Here is a 21,576-nt window from a genome sequence, read left to right on the forward strand (position 1 = left end):
AATAACTCATTAAACACGACATACATACCCTTAATATAAGGACAAACAAAAAGTGATGTGGAGAATCCTATACCACACTTAGACATGCAAAACGTTAAAGACATAAATTGTCCATGAGACCACATGAACATATAAAACAGTAATAATAATAAGTGAAACACACTAGTCCAAAGACTTTATATATTATTGGTGGGTTTTGGATCTTGATCATTAATATTGTTTAGTGATAGGTCATCCAGCAAAGTCACGACATCATCATTATTCCAATTTAGTAACTCAATCAATGAAGGATTTTCTGAAATGTCACTAGAGTAGTTCTAGGAGTTATTTATTTGAATTAATGTACCCATTGGGGAGATCTCCTCTGAAGGGCCCATTATATAGGGACTATAGATTATGGCAATTATTTCAATGTCACAAAGAGTCCTGAGTTCTTGTGCCTTTTTCAAGAACCCTTTGTGTCTTTTCTTGTATGAGACTTTTCTATCAGTTTCATTTTCAATCAAAGCAAATATTACTTTGTTTCTAGGCATTTCTAAAGAGGAGGAATATGAGGATATATATGTTTGTTCAAGAAGAACTTTGTTGTTGTTGTTGTTCTTATTGTTGTCTTTGCCTAAGATTGACCCTTATATATATATATATATAAATTTTGAATTCTAATATTTTTTTGAGTAGTTTTAATTAGAGAACTTTTTTATTCTCAACAATAACTATTTTGGAATAAAATTAATTGAGAGTGTATTATCTTGAATTATATGTACTTTTTGGATCCAGTCTTGTACTAGCCAAACATTTTGAGTCAATTTTTTCTTATAAGGAAAAGAATTAATAGTGTTTAAATTTGAATAAGTAGTATCCACAAAACATGGTAATAAGATAATAGCAACTATGTTTCGTATAGTATTACAATATTATTTTTTCCAATTTTGGAAGAAATTACATTTAGAAGAAATTTTATACTAACTTCAAATAGTTTAAAAATTAAATCCTACTTAATTGCCTTTTTATTATTATATGATACGTACCAACCTATTACATGAAACTCAGTGAAATTTTTGAAACACCCCATATTCTAGAAAACCAAATATGATGAATTCTAGAAGTTGCAGGTGCCATATACGGGACATAGAAAACCAAATATGAAGAATTCTAGAAGTTGCAGGTGCCATATACGGGACCACCTACGGACCGTAGATGGGGTCCGTGGTCGGCCACCTGCTGCCCCTCCCTAGAAACCCAAAAAAATAATCTTCTAAGGGTCGACCCACGACCGGACATACAGACAATAGGTCAGACCACAGGCCGTGGTCCTGGTCCATTGATCAAGAACCCCAGAACCCCTCATTTGAAGTTGATCGACAGACTGACATGACGGGCCGTTAGTCGATCGACGGTCCGTCGGTCAGGCCCGTCAATTTACCCCAACAACTTTTATGTCTGGGTCATTTTGGTCTTTTCCCTATGTGTTGGACACCTAAACTACGTCGTTTAACCCCTAAACTACTTCATTTTGGTCAGTTTTAGTCTAGTAAGTTAATTAGAACTTACCCTAGTCAATTCATTCTCCAAAATTCATCCAATTTGAACGATGAGTTGACTAACCCTCTCCAAGAACACAACAAGTTTTCCTCAGTTCCACCCCCAAAATCAAAAGATTTCTCCGTGGAATTTATCACCATGTATGTGGGATTTCACTAGTGGGTTGCTTTCACCCATTAGGTCCCTACAATTCAGTCAGATTCTTGATTCCCTTTATTATGCTTAGACTTAGGGTTTCTAGAACTTTAGATTATTGTTGTGATTTAGCTGTTAGATTAATCCTAATTAGAATATTACATTTTCGTAACTATGTTGCTTAATTTCTACATGAAATTCAGTACCCTAGTTGTGTAGATTTCTTTAGTTGATGAATTACACTTGCTAGATCAGTTTATACAGATATACATACATCAGTCTACAAATATTTCATTATTAGTACTTAATGTTGCATTTTCAGTTAGCATGTCAGAATCTTGAGCTATCCAGTTTATATTCAGTAATGTTGTATTGTATACATTCTATTTTGGAGTAGGCTTAATACCGATTGGACTAGGGTAAGGCACCCTTATAGTCCCAGAACTACGTGCCCCCGTAGTTTAAGTCCCTTTGTGGGCATCTTATTGAGTTATCACACCAGTCATGCCTTTATACCCCTGGCAAGGTATATTGAGTCCTCTCGATGGGGGGTATACATCGGACTCCATGTTAAGCTCACGTGGTTTTATGTCGGTTATTAGTAGCCCCCACAGTCATATTGGTTTTATGTCGGTTATTAGTAGCTCCCACAGTCAGATTCTAGTGTATTCACTAGGTTACCCATTATATCTCAGTATTCAGTTTCAACATGTAATATACTTGGTCATTGCATTTAGTTTAATTCATGTTCAGTATATTCATCATGTTCATCTTATATCATTGCTCAACATGCTTTATTTTAGTTATGTAAATGTTGTTCAGCTTTTTCCTATCCTGCATGCTTAGTACCTTTCAAGTAGTGACACTTACTCTGCTCTTCATCTTCTCGTGATGTAGGCTCGGGTCCTCAATATTAAGATCACGTATAGATCGGTTCCCGATCTCCAGTTCAGCAGTATCAGTGATGAGTCCTCATTCTTTGAGGACGATAAACATGTTTTTTTTTTCATCTTTAGTCTTTTTAGTTTCAGTTTTTCTAGAGTTAGCTAGAGGCATGTCCCAGCACATCTAGTTAGTCAGATACTTATTTCAGACATAGTTAGATTCACTTTTTTGTTGGAATTTGATCTTTCAGTTGTTATTAAACTCATAGTTTATATATTCAGACAGTATTGGGTATTCCCCATAATTTCAGTTTAGTTATGATTTTTAGCTTATGCACAGTATTTCTCATTTTCGTAAATCTTTAAGTATGCTTATGATATGCTAGTATAGGGTTAGCTTAGGGTCACTCGTGATCCTAGGTCCCGTTTTTTCGCCACGGGGTAGCCTCGGGATTTGACAAACTTTTCCTAAACTAGTTTTGATGTTAATCAATATTCCATAATTGTAAAAGGAAAAACTAATCAAAATAATATGTGTAAACATAATAGAAAAATAAGGAGATAAATTTTAATCTTTTAAAGAAATGTTTTATCACGACTCGATTTTGGGATTATGATGGCACCTATTATAACCCACCAGTAGGTAAGGTAACCCATAACCTAGAACGACAAGTAATAACTAGAACGATAGAAACAAAGTGAAAGCAAAAAAAATTAAATATAGAAACATAAGATAAAGTAGAAGCAAGCCAAAATATGTATACAATAAGAGAATCTCTCCCAGAACCTAGAAGTCACAAGTATAGAAATGCTAAACAAAAGAGTAGAAGTCCCAAAAAATGACCCAAAATAAAAAGACTTGTCCCAAAATCGGAAGACTAGCCAACAAGATACAAATGGATACAAGTAAATTCTAGAACGTCATACGCCTACCCTTGCCTTCTGATCTGGCAACTGTAATCTCGATATCAATATTGGTAACTGGTGCTCACACTTGCATCACAAAATAGATGCAAAGTGTAGTATGAGTACCGCAAACAATATATACTCAGTAGGCATCATAGGCTGATTGAGTAATAGAAGTAAAGGAAATTCAAAATGCAAAAATTAAACACGAAGAGGTCAAACAATGAGAAACAAAAAGGAAACCACAAGAGTGTACTAAGAATAGATAAGAAGTAAGTTCAACTAGTTAAACTTAACTAGACGCCAATAAGCCCAGAAGGTACACTAGTAGGCAAGTTTAAGTAAAACTTGAGCAGACCCCCATAGCCCGTAAGGTTCAGATAATAGCTAGAAACTAATAAGAGAACTTGAGGATATTACAAGAACTTCCACAACCTCTCACAGACTAAAATTGTGGACAAAAAATCAATAATAAAACAAAATCACCCTATTAGAACTTGAATCAGATCAAAAGGTACATCAAAATTAAATCTCCTAGTTAGAACTTGAATCGGATCCAAGGGAAATATAAGATAGGACCTCTTTGTCAGAACTCTAATAGGATAAAAGGGTTTTACAATAGACTCAACAACAAAGAACATGAATCGGGTCAAAGGGAAATATAATATAGGTCCTTCTTTTCATTAATTGAATTGGATCAACAAGAACATAATCACACAGTCAAGACTTAACCTGACCAAAGGGATGATACAAGCGGGGACTGAACCCGGCTAAAATAGATGCACCGGGAGCCTAAAAAAGGAGGAATAATAAGGTAAACATGCTCTAACTATAGAAAACATAATCCAATGACTCCAATATCCATTTTCCATCATCACTTTGGTTAAAGGAAAGACACAAGACCTCTTTAGACTCTTTAGGGACCAACTCCTACTCATACTCCACAAGTAGATGCTAAATCACTAGTACACCCACAATAACCCGTGTACACACCAAGTCTATGTAGAGGATAAAATAAAAATACAAAAGAGCAAGCTGAGTTAAGTAGTCTGCTAACTATCGTACCCCAATCTGCTGTATAAGTCTACAAGGAACTAAGTTGTTGAAACACCCCGAAAATATCTAAGCTAAGGCCCAAATCATTCTGTAACACCTCGTACGTCTACTCTTAAAATATAAATCGTTCAAAGAAATTATAAGAGCTTGAACAAGGTGATGCCATACTTGGTAAGGTGTATTAAGGAAATTTGCCAACGGTACTGAAAGTTATCTAGGGTCATAAGGGAGCTGAAATACCACGCCAAGTTCAAAGCATTCCTATCCGCTAAGTTCTCGCATGAGTTCATATAAAGGTAAAATTCAAATAATCATATCTCTTAACATATAAAGAATTAGGGGGCATATGACCTATACAATTCAAGGTCTATGAGGATTATTCCCAATGCAACTATGTTTTGCTTATTTCAAGTTCAATGTAAAAAGTTAAGGCTATTTTACTGAAATGTGTCTGGTATATGAAATTCACCGAGGACACCTGCTTATTTGGCGACTCACCAAATAGGTTGGCGAATAACCGAATTATCTCAACTACTTTTCCTAAAAACTTTAAGTATGTGTCTATTTTGGCGATCTAAACTTTCATTTGGCGAACCGCTAAATATCTCAGCGAGCGGACCTGTTGATCGCTAATTTGGCAGACGAGATTCATTAAAAGGTCATTTTTTGTATTTATGATCTTTTTACTTTCCCAGAATGGTATTCTTGACCTTTTACTCATAATTAACTTCCCTAAGTCCATATAATTACCGAATATTATCATTTTATGTATAGAAACTCTCAAATTCCCTAATTCTCCTTCTTCAAAGATCATGAAATCCAATAAAGATATTTATCCAATTTCCCAAGATCTAAAGTCTCTTTGATCAAGATTCTCTTTAAGAAATTTTTGTTTAAGGTATTCAATCCAAGACTCTTCTCAACAATTCATATTCCAAGATTGTATTCAAGTTTCTCTAAGAACATTGTTCTTCTAGGTATGTAAGACTTCAATGAGAGTATTATTTTTGTTATAATGCCTTAATTATTTTGATTCTGAAGAATTTCATAAGATCATTAGAAGTAAAGCATGGGCTTATATGAAATTATGATCTTTATTCAATAAGCTATGGTTTCATTATTTCACATAGGTATTAAAACCTTATTGTACTAATATAGCATGATTTTTATGGTCATTCAAACCCTTAACTTTTCAAAATGAATTCAAGTATGATACGAATTACAACCTAAATACATGTTATTTTAAGGTATGACTTTTGAGTTGAGCCTCATATATAGTTTAAGACGATAAGTAATTTTCATACCATAACATTATATGAGTATATGTAATCATGATTTATATTATTCTTCAGTTGAATTACCTTCAGTCTTTAAGTTTAGTTATTTGTTTGATTAATCCCTATTACATACTCGTACATTCAATATATTAATGTCATTCAAATTGCATCTTTTCATAATGTAGATTTAGTAACTTAGGATCATTAGCAAGACTTCCCTTGAGATCACATAATATGCTCGTCAACTTTGGTGAGACCACTTCACTTTCGGAAGAATCCAGATTTATAATTTTTTAGTAGTAGCATTTTGAGGTTTCGTGGGTCTTTCCTTGACACTTATTTTTATATAGTAGAGGCTTCATATATAGATAATTTTTTAGGGTAATTCAATATTCAGTTTTAGATGTTTTATTTAAAACTTTATGATTCATACTTAGTATTTTCAGATAGTTTTGAGATTCAGTGAACGTTTTAAAATATTTTCTTCAGTTATGATGCTTGTGTATACTTGGGTTAGTCTTTTTCTTAGTAGTCAACAAATATAGGGATTCGTTATTCACATGAATCGTGCGTTCGTTCGAGAAGCATGATATGATCTTAGATTCTCTTCTCTAAACCTTCTTTCAGGTGATACCCTTTAAGAGGGAGATGTGTTCTAGAATTGTTGAGCAGTATTTTAATCCAAAATGTAGTATGAATTATGAGCTAATAATAGAAGTGCCCAGAGTTAGAAGTATGCATTTAGAAGATTAGAAACCTATGAAAAGGGGTTATTTTAGAAACCTAAAAAATGGGGTAGTTTAATTGTGTCTTTCCAAGTATTTTATATGAATATGATTATGACTTTTCCGTTGGTATTTACTTAGCACCGGGGGAACTTTGGAATGGAGGCCTTACTGCCAGTATATGTTTATTCTTGAGTAGCAATTTCCTTGTTCCAAGCTATGTGCCTCCATAGGATTGTCTTAAATTACTTAGCTAGTGGATCCACAAAAGCAATAAGGAATGAATGTGACGGAATTCTACCATGGCAATTAGTTTCTCCTTTATCGGTGTGAGGGTCATATCAGATTCCATTTTATAACTCACATGGTCTTATTTTTAGTTAATGGTAAATATCCCACAAATGAACAAGATTTTCCTCAAAGGTTTTACGAAAGCCTTCCTTGTGTTTTAAGCATGCATTGACCTTGATTATGAATCATCGATTCCTTAAAGAATTTTTATATGTTTTACTTGGGCATGCATATCATGTTTAAAGTTCCTCAAGTTATCGTGCATGTGTTTTTATGAATTTCTCCATACTAAGCTTATTTAATTAACTTATGCATACTTGCACCTATATTGTCTTATAATATAGGATATGATGTTCCTTATCCGGCTTGTGGCTAGCTTGGTTTTTTCTACTAGGATGGTGGATTGGTGAGTCCTCATTTTCTGAGGAGAAAGCCACTAATGCTTTATTTCTCATATTGTCTTTTCATTTTAAGACTTGCATGTGATATATAGGTTACATTCCAACCACTCCTATAATGTTAGAAAGGCAATGTCAAACATAGTTTAGTATTTCACACTTATATTCAGATTCGTCATATGATATAAGACTTTTATCGTCTATTCTCTCTTGCTATATTTCTTTTACATCATGCTTATATCAAGGGGCAAGTTTAGGGCCTCTCGGGGTCCTATTTTCCATGTTACATCTATGGTTTAGTTTGGATTGTGACAAACTTAATAATTAGAGTTTCAAGATTTAGAAAGATTCTAGGATGTCCGATAAGCTGCGTCGAGTAATATTTTTCATGAGCGTAGAGTGTCCCACATTTATGAATATTAGGCTACAATCCATTAGGAAACTTCATCTCTTTCACTTCTCTAAAGTCGTGCCATAGACTCTACTTCTATAAAGTCATGACATAGAGTCTTAAAGGATCAACCTTAAATTGAGGAACCTCGAGATCCACATTTTCACTGTATTTCTTCTCACATAAACACTTTGTGGTGCCATGTCCTAAAGATCATTGGACAAGATTTATGAGAGGGATATTTGTGGAAACAGACTCTATGGCACAACTTTAGAGTAATGAAAGAACTGAAGTTTCATAAACGCTTTGTAGCCTCCTATTCCTAAATGTGGGGAGCTTCATACTGATGAACAAGTCTCTATTCAACATGCTTTTCAGACATCCTAGAACCCTCTATAAAACCATGTGCTCCTAATACCAAGTTTGTCACGACCTCAAATACACCCTTGATGTGAGATGGCGTATAAGACCCCGGGAGACCCTACACAAGCCACTTGACATACATACCACACAACATAATGGACAAAAGTAAGAAATCTCATATAATGAAATAATTTTACATAAAAATGGATGTCTAAGCGTAATTTTTACGAGCCATTCTAATATATCAAGAAGCTATCAGGACTAAACCCATACATCACGTACAACATCCGAAAACTTAAGACACAAAATATAGAGTAAAGGTGACACTATCCTCAGATCATGAGGACTCACTAAGTATTCATTCTTATGTGCAATCCAGTCATGAGAGGAAGGAGGAAGTTTGTCAAACTTTAGAGTAGTGAAATAATGAAGGCACAAGTATGCATTATAACATGGAATATACTAACTATGAGGAAAATGCATGAAACATGATCATCAGGGGACGTAATAAAAAACATGATATACATGACCAAGCTAAACACTGTAACATCATTAAAAGAATAATCATAAATCATGAACATGGTTAGTGCATCTTAAAACATAAGGAAAGCTTCACAAAACATTTGAAAGTAACTTTGTTCACTTTTAGGATATTAATTTTAACCGACAATAGACCATGTGAGCTATACCATGGAATCTGATGTAACTCCCACATTGAGAAGGGAAAGTCTATTTGCCATTTTGTATGATGACTCATATGCTATTTATTAATCTAATAACTAGTGTCACACCTCGAAGCTACCCCCAGGATGTAAATATAGGACCTAGGATCACGAGTGACCCCAAGCTAACCCTGCTGGCATATCATAAGCATACTTAAAGATAACTGAAACAAGAAATATTGTGCGGAACCTTAAAATATGATATAAACTAAATGATGGGTAATACCCAATCTAAGTGTGAATATAAATAAATACTTAGCAAGAGTTTAAGACAATGAACTATAACTCAAATGAAAAAGCTGAATCTGTCTATGTCTAAAATAAAGCCTCTAACTGACTAGAGATGCTGGGATATGCCCTAGCTAAATCTAGCAAAACCAAAACTAAAGACTGGAAGTAAAAGAAACATATATGTTGTCCTTGGAGAATGAGGAATCACCACTGATAATGCTGAGTTGAAGATAAGGAACCGATCTATGCGTTATCTGAATGTTGAGGACCTGAACCTACATCACGAGAAGATGTAGCGCAGAGTATGCGTCAGTACTTGAAAGGTACTGAGCAGGCATGATAGAATAAAGCTAAATAAAACATATAACTCAACAAAGCTATAAAGCAATGATATAATTTGAACATGATAAATATGATAAACATGCTGAATATGAACTAACTGAATTTAGTGACCAAGTTTATAATATACTGAATCTGAAGACTAAACTGTAACTGGTAGCCTGGTCAATACACTAGAATCTGTCTGTGGGAGCTACAAATAACCGGCATAAATCCACATGATCTATATGTGAAGTCCGATGTATACGCCCCATCGAGAGGACCCAATATACCTTGCCAAGGGTATAGAGGCATGACTGGCGTGATCACTAAGTATAATTCCCGTAAATGGCACTAACCTACGGGGGCACTTAGTTCTGGGACTATGAGGGTCACTGACCCTAGTCCACGAGGTATTAAGCCTACTCCCAACTGATCATGTAAATGATACATTATGACTGCAGTGATGTAATACTGAATAGCTCAAATACAACATTAGTATGTTGATAATAGATCATTCTTAACTGAGGCATATATATCTTAATAAACTAACCTAGCATGATATAGAGAATCAAGAATCTGACTGAATTCTAGGGACCTAATGGGTTAAAGGAACCCACTAGTGAAATCCCACATACCTGGTGACAAAATTCACGGAGAAATCTTTCGTTTTTAGGGCTGGAACTGGAAAATCTTGGTACGTGTTCTTGAAGGACTGCTCGAGTTTTCTCTCTGTTTTGCTCTAAGTTTTGCTTGATTTTTATGGATGATCGATTAGGGTAAGTTCTAATCAAGTCACTAGGATAAAATTGACCTAAACTACGTAGTTTAGGGGTTAAACGAAGTAGTTTAGGTGTCCAACGCATAGGGAAAAGACCAAATGACCACTGACTTAAAAGTCTGACGCAGCTGACGACGTCCCCTTTGACAAACCATCAAGCTAGCCGTGGTCCTTGATCCAGTAGTTGCTGGTTTCTGGGACGAACTTCCACAAGTGCCACCATGGTCCATCGTCAGGATCACGGCCCATGAAGGGTCCCGTGGTCTGACGTCTAGGCCTGGTGGACTCTGGTTGGCTTCCACAAGCGCCAGTACGGCCCATGAAGTGGTCCACGGCTAGTGAAGGGCTTCGTGGTCGACCTCTGTTGGAAGGGTGTTGAGTTCAGTGGCAGGTCAATGGACCATGGTCCCTCTCACGGTCCGTGAACCCTGTCGTGGTTCACTGTTCTAGTGTTTTTCTGCTGCATTTTCTAAGTCTAGTTTCTGAGGTGTTACAACTAAGTTATTTAAGACAATCATATGGGGCATGCTGTTTGGAACTACAGGTTTCTTTCTAGAAAATACCCTATTTGATCCTCCCTCTCAAACTCTGTTGGTTCTAAGTTGAATACCAACGGAATATTAATATTCATAAACATATCATAATTCATAGAAAAACATATTTCTAATATTAATCCAAGCTTAAAACATCATATAATAGCTCAGTAAATCTTGAATCAAGATTGTGTGAGAAAATATTTCAGCATTCATGATTCCTAAAGGTGTGAGAAAGTGCTTTCACAATTTCATTGATGCTCATCCTAGAGAAAACTAGATAATAAAATATTCTTTTTCATAAATAACGCATTAATCTAATAAGATCAAAATCGAACAATTGAATCAACAAAATATTAACCTATGAAGAATTGAATGAAAACCCAATCAATTTGATTAAATTTAACTTGGAGAATTTAGAAATCTTTGGGGCTCAATGGGTGAATAGAACCCATTGAAGAAACCCTACATACATTGATCTTCAAAGCCCACAAGAAATAGTTCAAAAGAGTATTTGATTTTGAAACCCTAGATTCTTCATCCTTGATCTTGAGAGAGAATTTTTGAAGAAAACCTTAGAGGGGATTTGGGGATTTAAGTGAATGAGAAAGATGGGGGAAATTTTCAGGTAGAAGGGTAGTTATATGATATATAAATAGAGGTAAAATGACATAAAATAGGAATTTAATAAATAGGAAAATACCCAAATATCCTTGAGAAGTAACTGATATATGATTTCTACAGTTTGGACCTACGTTCCGCTGAACTTTCTAACATGCATTGGTCAACCATAGAACCAACTTTAGAAACCCAAATCACCTACTTCCAATGTGATCTTTCTACGAGTCATGAAATTTCCTACAATCCATAGACCCATTCAATAGCTCTCATTTTTCAGCACAAAATTCTTGTAACACCTCGGGTATAAAAATGAAGAAAATCCTAGTTTTCAGAAACTTTGGTGCCAGTGCCAACGGAACCACCCATGGACCGTAGTGGGACAATAGATCGTAGGTGGGGTTCTGTTGTTAAGGCCCAAATCTTTATAGTCTCTGATCCCACCCACAGTCAACCAGTACAGTCTGTGGTTGGACCTAGAACCGTATGTCTAACGTATGTGAGGGTCAACAGCCAGCTAGAGGGAAATTACTGTTAGGTCAACTTCAAATTGTCATTACTCTTAGCACACAAGGATTTAGGTGGCCTATGACCTATGAAATAAAATATAATTGAATCATTTTTCAACGCCACCGAGTTTACTAAAATCCCATCTCCGAGTAAAAAGTTATGCTCGTTTTAGTGAAGCCCTGTCTGGCAGATCATGAATTACGAACTGAAATGACGACCGGTAGGTCAAACGATGGATCGTAGGTCCCTCCGTGAATGGGCTTCATTAGAATTATGTTACGGTCATTTTGGTTCTTTCTCCTATGCGTTGGAAACTTAAACTACGTCGTTTGATGCCTAAACTACGTCGTTTTACTCAGCTTAAGCCTAGTAACTTAGTCATAACTTACCCTAAACCATTATTCTCTAGAATTCACCAATCTTACAACAAAAGAGGAGAAAAGAAGTGACCCAACCCCTCCAAGAATGCATCAAGTTTTCTTCAGTTCTAGTCCCGAAATCAAAAGATTTCTCCCTGAAATTCATCACCATATATGTGGAATTTAACTGGTGGATTCCTTTCATCCACTAGGTCCCTAGAATTCAGTCAGATTCTTGATTCTCCATGTTTTGTTTAGACCTTGGGTTTCTAAAACCTTCGATATTGGTTGTGATTTAGCTGTCAGAGTATTCCTAATTAGATTATGATGTTTTCGTGGAATCATTGCTTAGTTCTTTGCATGAAACTCAGAACCCTAGTTTTGTAGAGTCTCTTAGTTCATGAATTACACATGCTAGGTCAGTTAAACAAATATACATGCTCCTGTTTTTGAATGTCACATTATCAGTAAATTATTGTTACATTCTCAGATTTGCATGTCAGTATTTCAATCATAATGTATCATATACATATTCAGTTGGGAGTAGGCTTTGCACTGAGTTGACTAAGATTTCAGCGAACACTCATAGTCCCAGAACTACGTGCCCTCGTAGGTTAACTCCCCTATGTGGGGATTAGTTTTAGTGATCACGCCAATCATGCCCTTAAATCCCTGGCAAGGGATATCAGGCCCTTTGATGGGGCATATACATTGACACCACGGTTAGCTCACGTGGTTGTTATGTCGGTTAATAGTAGCTCTCACAGTTAGACTATAGTGCATTTGACCAGGTTTTCAGTTATACTTCAGTATTTAGTCTCAGTATGTCATGTACTTGGTCATTGCATTCAATTCAGTTCTTTTCAGTATGTATCAGTATTTCCATCATATTCAGATTATATCATTGCTCAGTTATGCTTTGTTAAGATTTTAACCTATCCTGCATTCTCAGTACCTTCTAAGTACTGACACATACTCTGCGCTACATCCTTTCATGATATAGCTTCAAGTCCTCAGCATTCAAATTACGTATAGATCTGTTCTCGATCCACATTTAGCAGCTTCAATGGTGAGTCCTCATACTTCAAGGACAATAGACATGTTTTCAAATTTAGTCTTTCATTTCAGTTTCAGTTCTTCTAGGGTTAGCTGGGGACATATCCCAGCAACTTTAGTCAGTTAGAGGCTTTCAGACATAGTTTAGATTTAACGTTAGTTTTTGAGTGATTGTTTAGTATCACTAAACTCTTAGAATTATATATATATTCAGACCAGTTTTAGGTATTCCCCCATGATTCAGTTATCTCTTGTTTAGCTTTTGCATTAGTTCATCTTTTCATAGATATATATTCAGTATGCTTATGATATGCCAGCTCAAGGTTAGCTTGGGTTCATTCGTGATCTTAGGTCCCTTGTTTATGCCTAATGGGTAGCCTCAGGGAGTGAGAAACTTGGTATCAGTGCATTAGGTTCAAGAGTCCTTGGATGTCTAAAAGCCACATTAAGTAGATTCCTTTTCATGGGTGTGAAGTGCACCACATCTAATGAGAGGGAGGCTACGAAGTGTTTTAGGAAGAATTCACTTTCTTTGCTACTCTTATCATGCGTAAGATATGATCCAACTTCCCATTTCTAATTCGATGTTATGTGTTTCAGATCATGCCTCAACCCAATGTAAAACTAGGATCGTTCGGTTTCAGTTTCCAAATGAGCTAGTCTCAGAATAGAAGGGTAGTAGCTCAGTGCCTATAGGTCAATTTAAGTCTTGCCTTAAAGCTAGAAATATGATCTCTAAAGGGTAGTGTAGCATATGTTAAGGAAAAAAGGAAGTAATTAGTAAAAGATGTTCATCGGCTTGCTCGCTTAGGAGTTAGTCTTACAGACAAATTAGATTGTTGTGTGATAGTCCATTATAGATTAGAAACTTCAGTGGTAGCGGAGGTTGAGGAAAAATAGGACAGTGATCCTATATTATTCCAGTTGGAAGGTGCAGTTCGGTGCAGTTCATCAATAGAAAGTAGAGGTTTTATCCCAAGGGGGAGATGGTCGCTTATGTGTTCCTAAGGTGGATGAGTAGGTGAAGCTCCCTTGATTGGGCCAGATTTGGTTTATGAAGCTATGGGAAAAAATTTAAGCTCGTCAGAAATAGACTTAAGACAGAAGTCCTATGCAGATGTAAGGATAAGCGACTTAGAGTTTGAGATAGATGATTGGGTTTTTGAGAAAGTATCACCTATGAAGGGGTTGATGAGATTTGACAACTTGGGAAGTAGAAGCAGCCATGAAGGCCGAGTATCCTCATCTCTTTCCTTCCGATTCCGTTTCAGCTTGAGATAATAGTTTCCCTTCTAGTCTCTCAGTTTACTCATGAGTACATTCATTCTTAGTATCATGTTCCTTAAGTTGTTCTTGCATTTTAGCATATTTGCATGATCTTGGAACTCAGTTCAGTTAGATATCAGTTTCTAGAACTCAGTGGTAAGGATTGCTTCCTTTTATACTCAGCTTGTTTAGACTTCCTTCGAGGACGAATGTTCCCAAGGAGAAGATATTGTAACACCTCGGGTCTCAAAACAAAGAAAATCCTAGTTTTCAGAAAATCTGGTCCCAGTACCAACGTAACTACCCACGAATCGTAGGTGGGACCACGGATCTTAGGTGGCGTTCCGTCGTTAAGGCCCAAATATTTATAGTCTCTGATCCCACCCATGATCGACTAGTACGGTACATGGTTGGACCTACAGACCGTAGGTGAGGGTCAGCAACCAGCTAGAGGGAAAGTGTTGTTAGGTCAACTTCAAATGGTCATAACCCTTAGCACAGAAGGATTTAGGTGGCCCATGAACTATCAAATAAAAGATAATTTAAACCTCTTTCCAACGCCATCAAGTTTGCTAAAACCCCATCTCCGAGAAAAATGTTATGCTTGTTTAAGTGAAGCCCTGTCGGGCAGATTGTGAATGAGGAACCCAAACGACGGCCGGTAAGTCAAACGACGGACCGTAGGTCCCTCGGTGGATGTGCTCCGTCAGAATAAAGTTAGGGTCATTTTGGTTCTTTCCCTTATGCGTTGGGCAATTAAACTGCATCTTTTGATGCCTAAACTACATCGTTTTACTCAATTTAAGCCTAGTAACTTAGTTAGAACTTACCCTTAACCATGATTCTCTAGAATTCACCAAGCTTAGAACAAAAGAGGAGAAAAGAGGCGACCCAGCCCCTCCAATAAAACAACAAGTTTTCTTCACTTCTAGTACCGAAATCGAAATATTTCTTCGTGATATTCATCACCAGGTATGTGGGATTTCATTAGTGGATTCCTTTCATTCACTAGGTCCCTAAAATTTAGTCAGATTCTTGATTCTCCATGTTTTGTTTAGACCTATGGTTTCTAAAACCTTAGATATTAGTTGTGATTTAGCTGTTAGAGTATTCTTAATCAGATTATCATGTTTTCGTGGAATCGTTGCTTAGTTCTTTGCATAAAACTTAGAACCCTAGTTGTGTAGATTCTCTTAGTTTATGAATTACACATGCTAGGTCAGTTAAACAGATATACATGCTCCAGTTTTCGAATGTCACATTATCAGTATATAATTGTTAGATTCTCAGAGTTTCATGTTAGTATTTTGAGCTATATAGTATTTCAATAATTCAATCATAATGTATCATATACATATTCAGTTGGGAGTAGGCTTAGCACCGAGTGGACTAGGGTTTCAGCGTACCCTCATAGTCCCAGAACTACGTGCCTCAGTAGGTTAAGTCCCCTCTGTGGGCATTAGTTTTAGTGATAATACCAGTCATTCCTTTATACCCGGGCAAGGTATATCGGGCCCTTCGATGGGGTGTATACATCAGATACCACTGTTAGCTCATGTGGGGGTTATGCCGGTTAATAATAGCCCCCACACTCACACTCTAGTGCATTTGACCAGGTTTTCAGTTACACTTCAGTATTCAGTCTCATCATGTTATGTACTTGGCCATTGAATTTAGTTCAGTTCTGTTCAGCATGTATTAGTATTTCCATCATGTTTAGAGTATCATTGCTCAGTTATGCTCTGTTAAGCTTTTATCCTATCTTGCATGCTCAGTACCATTCAAGTACCTACGCATAATCTGTGCTACATCCTTTCATGATGTAGGTTCCAGTCCTCAGCGTTCAGATAACGCGTAGATCGGTTCCCAATCCACATTCATCAACTTTTGTGGTGAGTCCTCATAATTCGAGGACAATAGACATGTTTTCAAATTTTGTCTTTCATTTTAGGTTTAGTTCTGCTAGGCTTAGCTCGGGAAATGTCCCAACAACTCTAGTCATTAGTGGCTTTTTCAAACATAGTTTAGATTCAACAATAGTTTTTGAGTGATTGTTCAGTATCACTAAACTCATAGAATTATATATATATATATATATATATATATATATTCAGCCCAGTTTTGGGTATTCCCCATCATTCAGTTATCTCTTGTTTAGCTTACGCATTAGTTCATCTTTTCATAGATATATTCAGTTCGCTTATGATATGCCAGCTCGGGGCTAGCTTGAGGTTATTCGTGATCCTAGGTCTCGTGTTTACGCCCAGGCTGTAGCCTCGGTATGTGACAATTCTACTGTGTCTAGAATCGTTCTACGGAACCATCTTACGACCCATCAAACCTCCTGCGACTCGTCCTGGCTACTCGTATGTCAAATATCAGAAATATGAAATTTCAAAATATCCAACCTCACACCTTCCAGATCCATCTACGACCCATAAAACCTTTACAAACCATAGATTGGTATGGTAGGAAACAACGAGTAGCTCAAAATGAGACATTTCTTTTACAACTTTGGCTTTTCCATTTCTTAGGTGTTATGTATATTATAGGCATTGTCATTCTTTGGTTGGTTAGCTTGAGTGTACATAGCCTAGGCCGCGTGGTATAGAATTGATTTATAAGGCATTGGACCAGGTGAGGGTGATTCAAGACAAGATTTAGATAGCTTATAGTAGGCACATAAGTTATGCTAGTCGTAGGCCTTTGATGTTCTCAGTTGGTGATACCTTCTTCTTCGATGTATTACCCATGAATGCTGTGATGAGATTTTGGAGGCGGGGAAAGCTTAGCCCAAGGTATATTGAGCCTTTTGAGATCATCTAGACAGTTGGTGAGGTTGCATACGAGTTGTCTCTACCTCCAATATTCTTTGCTATCCACCCAATCTTTCATGTTTTATGGAGGCACCAATATGTTCTTAATGAGTCTCATGTGCTTTAGTATGATGAAGTAGAGTTCGATGCGTTTTTGACTTTCTTGGAGGAGCCAGTTGATATTATTGCCAAAGATGTGTGCCAATTGTGTTCAAGATCCTTTATTGTGGATAAGGTCTACTGGAGGCATCTTCAGGTTGAGGAGTCTATCCGGGAGATCAAGCTTGATATCCGGGAGCACTTTCCTAGCTTGTTTAAGCCTTCAACTACTTCTTGACCTTTACTTTCGCGGATGAAAGTCCTTTTTAGTAGACTATGTTGTAATAACATCCTGGTCAATATTGTATTTATGTCACCTGTTCGTCATTTAAAACATTCATAAAGCGATCCCAAGTCATTTTATGACTTAATGGAACTATCAATTCGGTCACTTGGTCATTTTATTGATTTATATGTAAGTTTTAGTGTCTTGGAGCTTTTGAAATTTTTACAGTCAGTTTTGATAGAGTTTAAGAAATGACCTTAGAATCCAATTATGAAAATTTCATCAACTTTGTAATGGTCAAATTAAGCTAGTCACATTGTCTCTGTGACTCACGAGTCTTTCAATATGAGTCTTTGCGATTAGACATTTTTAACTTCCAAGTTAAGACCTAAGTTTGACTTTTGTCAAAATTCTGAGTAGACGAGATTGGATGAGAATTTCTCCAGCTCAATTAGCTTCGGAAGGTTGTGTTTGATCTAAAATGACCCGTTGTTTGGATCTCGAGGCCTTGGGGTTAATTTTGTGCCCCTTATGGATTTTAGCTTGAAATTAGGTTTGGTATGAGACCCATATTCTGTCAAGACAACCCTGTATGGAAATTTTGTCTGCTCCATTGAGTCCAACATGTCATTTTAATTCGTTTGCATATCTCATTTATGTGTATTGGGTTCCGAACGAATCCTCTTTCTAGTTGGGCAGCTTACGCCCCTAGGAGTGGACTTGTTGGCTGGGCGGCCTAGATTGATTGTCAGTCTTGCGAGCTGGGCTAACATTGACTAGATACGATGGTTATTTAGGCTGGGAGCCCAACTTTAGGTTTGTGGTACTCTTCTCTTAGTGGACTTAGCTATTTTGCGTACCTTCCGGGCTTATAGGGATCCGTTCGGGTTTTGCATAAACATGCACATGAGTACCTTTTGTGCTTATGGAGGTCAAGTTAAGTTTAGTTTAGCAGTACTTAGGTATGCTCGTATGCTTTCCTTTATATTCTCTTCGACCTATTGTTGCGTCTAGATTCTATCTATTCATAGTGTTTTAACCTCTCTTGCTCAGTCGGTCGATAATGCCTGTGAGTACCTTTGTTTTAGTAGTCATGCTATACTCTGCATCTTTTCCGTGATGCAGGTCCAAGTACCAACTATCAACGGTGATGGTTTGTGTTATCTTTTACAACATTTGGGTATCATAAACGAGGATGAGCACTTGGCATCTTGGATCAATATATCTTTTTGTGTATATACGTTCAGCTATTATTTTTCCTTTGAGAGATCTTGTTGTGTTCCACTTTTGGGACTTGTATTTTCATATAACATAGCTTTGTACTCATGATTTCTAGTTTCTGGGACAATTTCTTATAAATATAGTTTTTGGTTTTCTTCGGTGTATATCTTATTCTTAAAGCTAGTGTTATTTCTGCTTAGTTTTACTCTTATATCATTACTTGTTGTTCTGGGTACGAGTTGGCTTACCTACTGAGGGGTTATACTATGTGCCATTATGACTCGGAAAATCTGGTCGAGACAAGTAATATCACATACTGTTGTCATTTCTTTATTCTTAAATTTAGAGTAGAAATTCATAATATTTGATTAGTTGTTATATTATCTTAATAATTTTTCATATTTCAACATTTCTAATTTTACGAACAAATGAGTAAAAATTAAATTAAAATATTAACTTACACGGTTTTGTTTCGATAGAGAAAATATTTTATATAATATATTTTAGGCTAGAATATCATAGTTATAATCTCTACCTAGGAACCCTCATTTTTTGTGAGGGTTCGATTCTCCACATCATAATCCCCACCCCTAGTTCCCCTTTCACACCCCAATTTTTTTAATTTTTTTAAAAAGTAATCTATTTTTTATGAAAAAATTTAACCAATTAACAAATGTGATGATACAATTATCAAATTTTGGATTACAAAAATTAATTATAAACAGTTAAATTAAACCAGAAGACATGACTTCTTTTAACTTAATAAAGCCAAATAGTTAATGAATCTCTTACTTCACCTTATTATTTCAAAATAGATATTTTATAGGTCTTCTAGATAATTTTGTTTAATGTTTAAATTCATATTCAATTTTAGATGTGTTATTGTTTTGCTCTAAAAAGCTTAGAGTTAAAATTTATCTAATACATGAATCAATTTCTTTAACTTTTAAAGTGCAAGAGGTTTTTTTTTTTGGAAACAGTACCAACAACAATATTTGAATAATCACAACAATAAAGTGCAAATGAATGAATAAATCACAAACTAGTAAACATGTAAATTGTTCATATATTTAATAAGTGAGTGAAATAACAAACTTTGAAAAATAACTCATCAAACACCAGACCCATAATATAAGGAAAAATAAAAAGTGATGTGGAGAATCATATACCACACTTAGACATGCAAAACATTAAACACATAAATTGTCCATGAGACCACATGAACATATAAAACAACAACAACAACAACAACAATAATAATAATAATAATAATAATAATAATAATAATAATAATAATAATAATAATAATAATAATAATAATAATAATAATAATAATAATAATAATAATAATAATAATAATAATAATAATAATAATAATAATAATAATAATAATAATAATAATAATAATAATAATAATAATAATAATAATAATAATAATAATAATAATAATAATAATAATAATAATAATAATAATAATAATAATAATAATAATAATAATAATAATAATAATAATAATAATAATAATAATAATAATAATAATAATAATAATAATAATAATAATAATAATAATAATAATAATAATAATAATAATAATAATAATAATAATAATAATAATAATAATAATAATAATAATAATAATAATAATAATAATAATAATAATAATAATAATAATAATAATAATAATAATAATAATAATAATAATAATAATAATAATAATAATAATAATAATAATAATAATAATAATAATAATAATAATAATAATAATAATAATAATAATAATAATAATAATAATAATAATAATAATAATAATAATAATAATTAGCAAAACACATTAGTCCAAAGACTTAATATATTATTGGTGGGGTGTGGATATTGATCATTAATATTATTTAGTGAGAGGTCATCCAGCAAAGTCACGATATCATCATTATTCCAATTTAGTAACTTAATCAATGAAGGACTTTCTGGATTGTCACTAGAGTAGTACTGGGAGCTATTCATTTGAATTAATGTACCCATTGGGGGGATCTCTTCTGAAGGGTCCATTTGTGGTGTAATTGGAGAAGGAACTGGAGCATACAGTGGAGGATCTATAATTGATGAAGGTATCATATACGTCATTGTTGTTGAAGGCGTGGATTGAGGGACATTGGATGTAGACCCCTCATCACTAACATTCTTTGTTATTGCTTCATGTACCAGTTCAAGGTTCTTCTTGATCACGTAACTTAGATCGTTGAGATAGTAAGAATTCATGTCAACAGAAATAATTTTTCCATTCAAAACTTCATGCATCTCATTCGTAATTTCCTTTACCCTATTTTCCTTTCTTACCTTTAGTAGTTTTTTCTCCAACTTCTTGATTCTTTCCTCAGTGAATTCATCTCTTGTCACCATATTTTTTGATCTCTCTAATGTTGACAATTCTTTAAACTTTCGAAAGGTGTTGATTGCAGCACGATGATTGGGAAACACCTTAGGTTCATCACTATAAGGACTATAGATGATGGCAGCCATTTCAATGTCACAAAGAGTCATGAGTTCTTGTGCCTTTTTCAAGAACCCTTTGTGTCTTTTCTTGTATGAGACTTTTCTATCAGTTTCATTTTCAATCAAAGCAAATATTACTTTGTTTCTAGGCATTGCTAAAGAGTTTTAATTAGAGATTTTTTTATTGTCAACAATAACTTATTTGGAATAAACTTAAATGAGAGTGTATCATCTTGAATTATATGTAGTTTTTTGGATCCGGTCTTATACTAGCCAAACATTTTGAGTCAATCTTTTCTTATAAGGAAAAGAATTAGTAGTGTTTAAATTTGAATAAGTAGTATCCACAAAACATGGTAATA

General features: G+C 35.0%; 1 protein-coding gene across 1 annotated transcript; it reads right to left on the minus strand.

Annotated features, from left to right (window-relative positions):
• Window positions 1-20,739: 20,739 nt before the first annotated feature.
• On the minus strand, window positions 20,740-21,367 carry LOC107059228 (agamous-like MADS-box protein AGL80; the record flags this gene model as incomplete). Its single annotated transcript, XM_015305716.1, has 1 exon — window positions 20,740-21,367. A coding segment is annotated over exon 1 (628 nt), but the record flags the coding sequence as incomplete, so codon positions are not given.
• Window positions 21,368-21,576: the final 209 nt, after the last annotated feature.

The sequence above is a fragment of the Solanum tuberosum genome, unplaced genomic scaffold (assembly GCF_000226075.1).
Source record: "Solanum tuberosum cultivar DM 1-3 516 R44 unplaced genomic scaffold, SolTub_3.0 scf00940, whole genome shotgun sequence".
Lineage (NCBI taxonomy): Eukaryota > Viridiplantae > Streptophyta > Magnoliopsida > Solanales > Solanaceae > Solanum > Solanum tuberosum.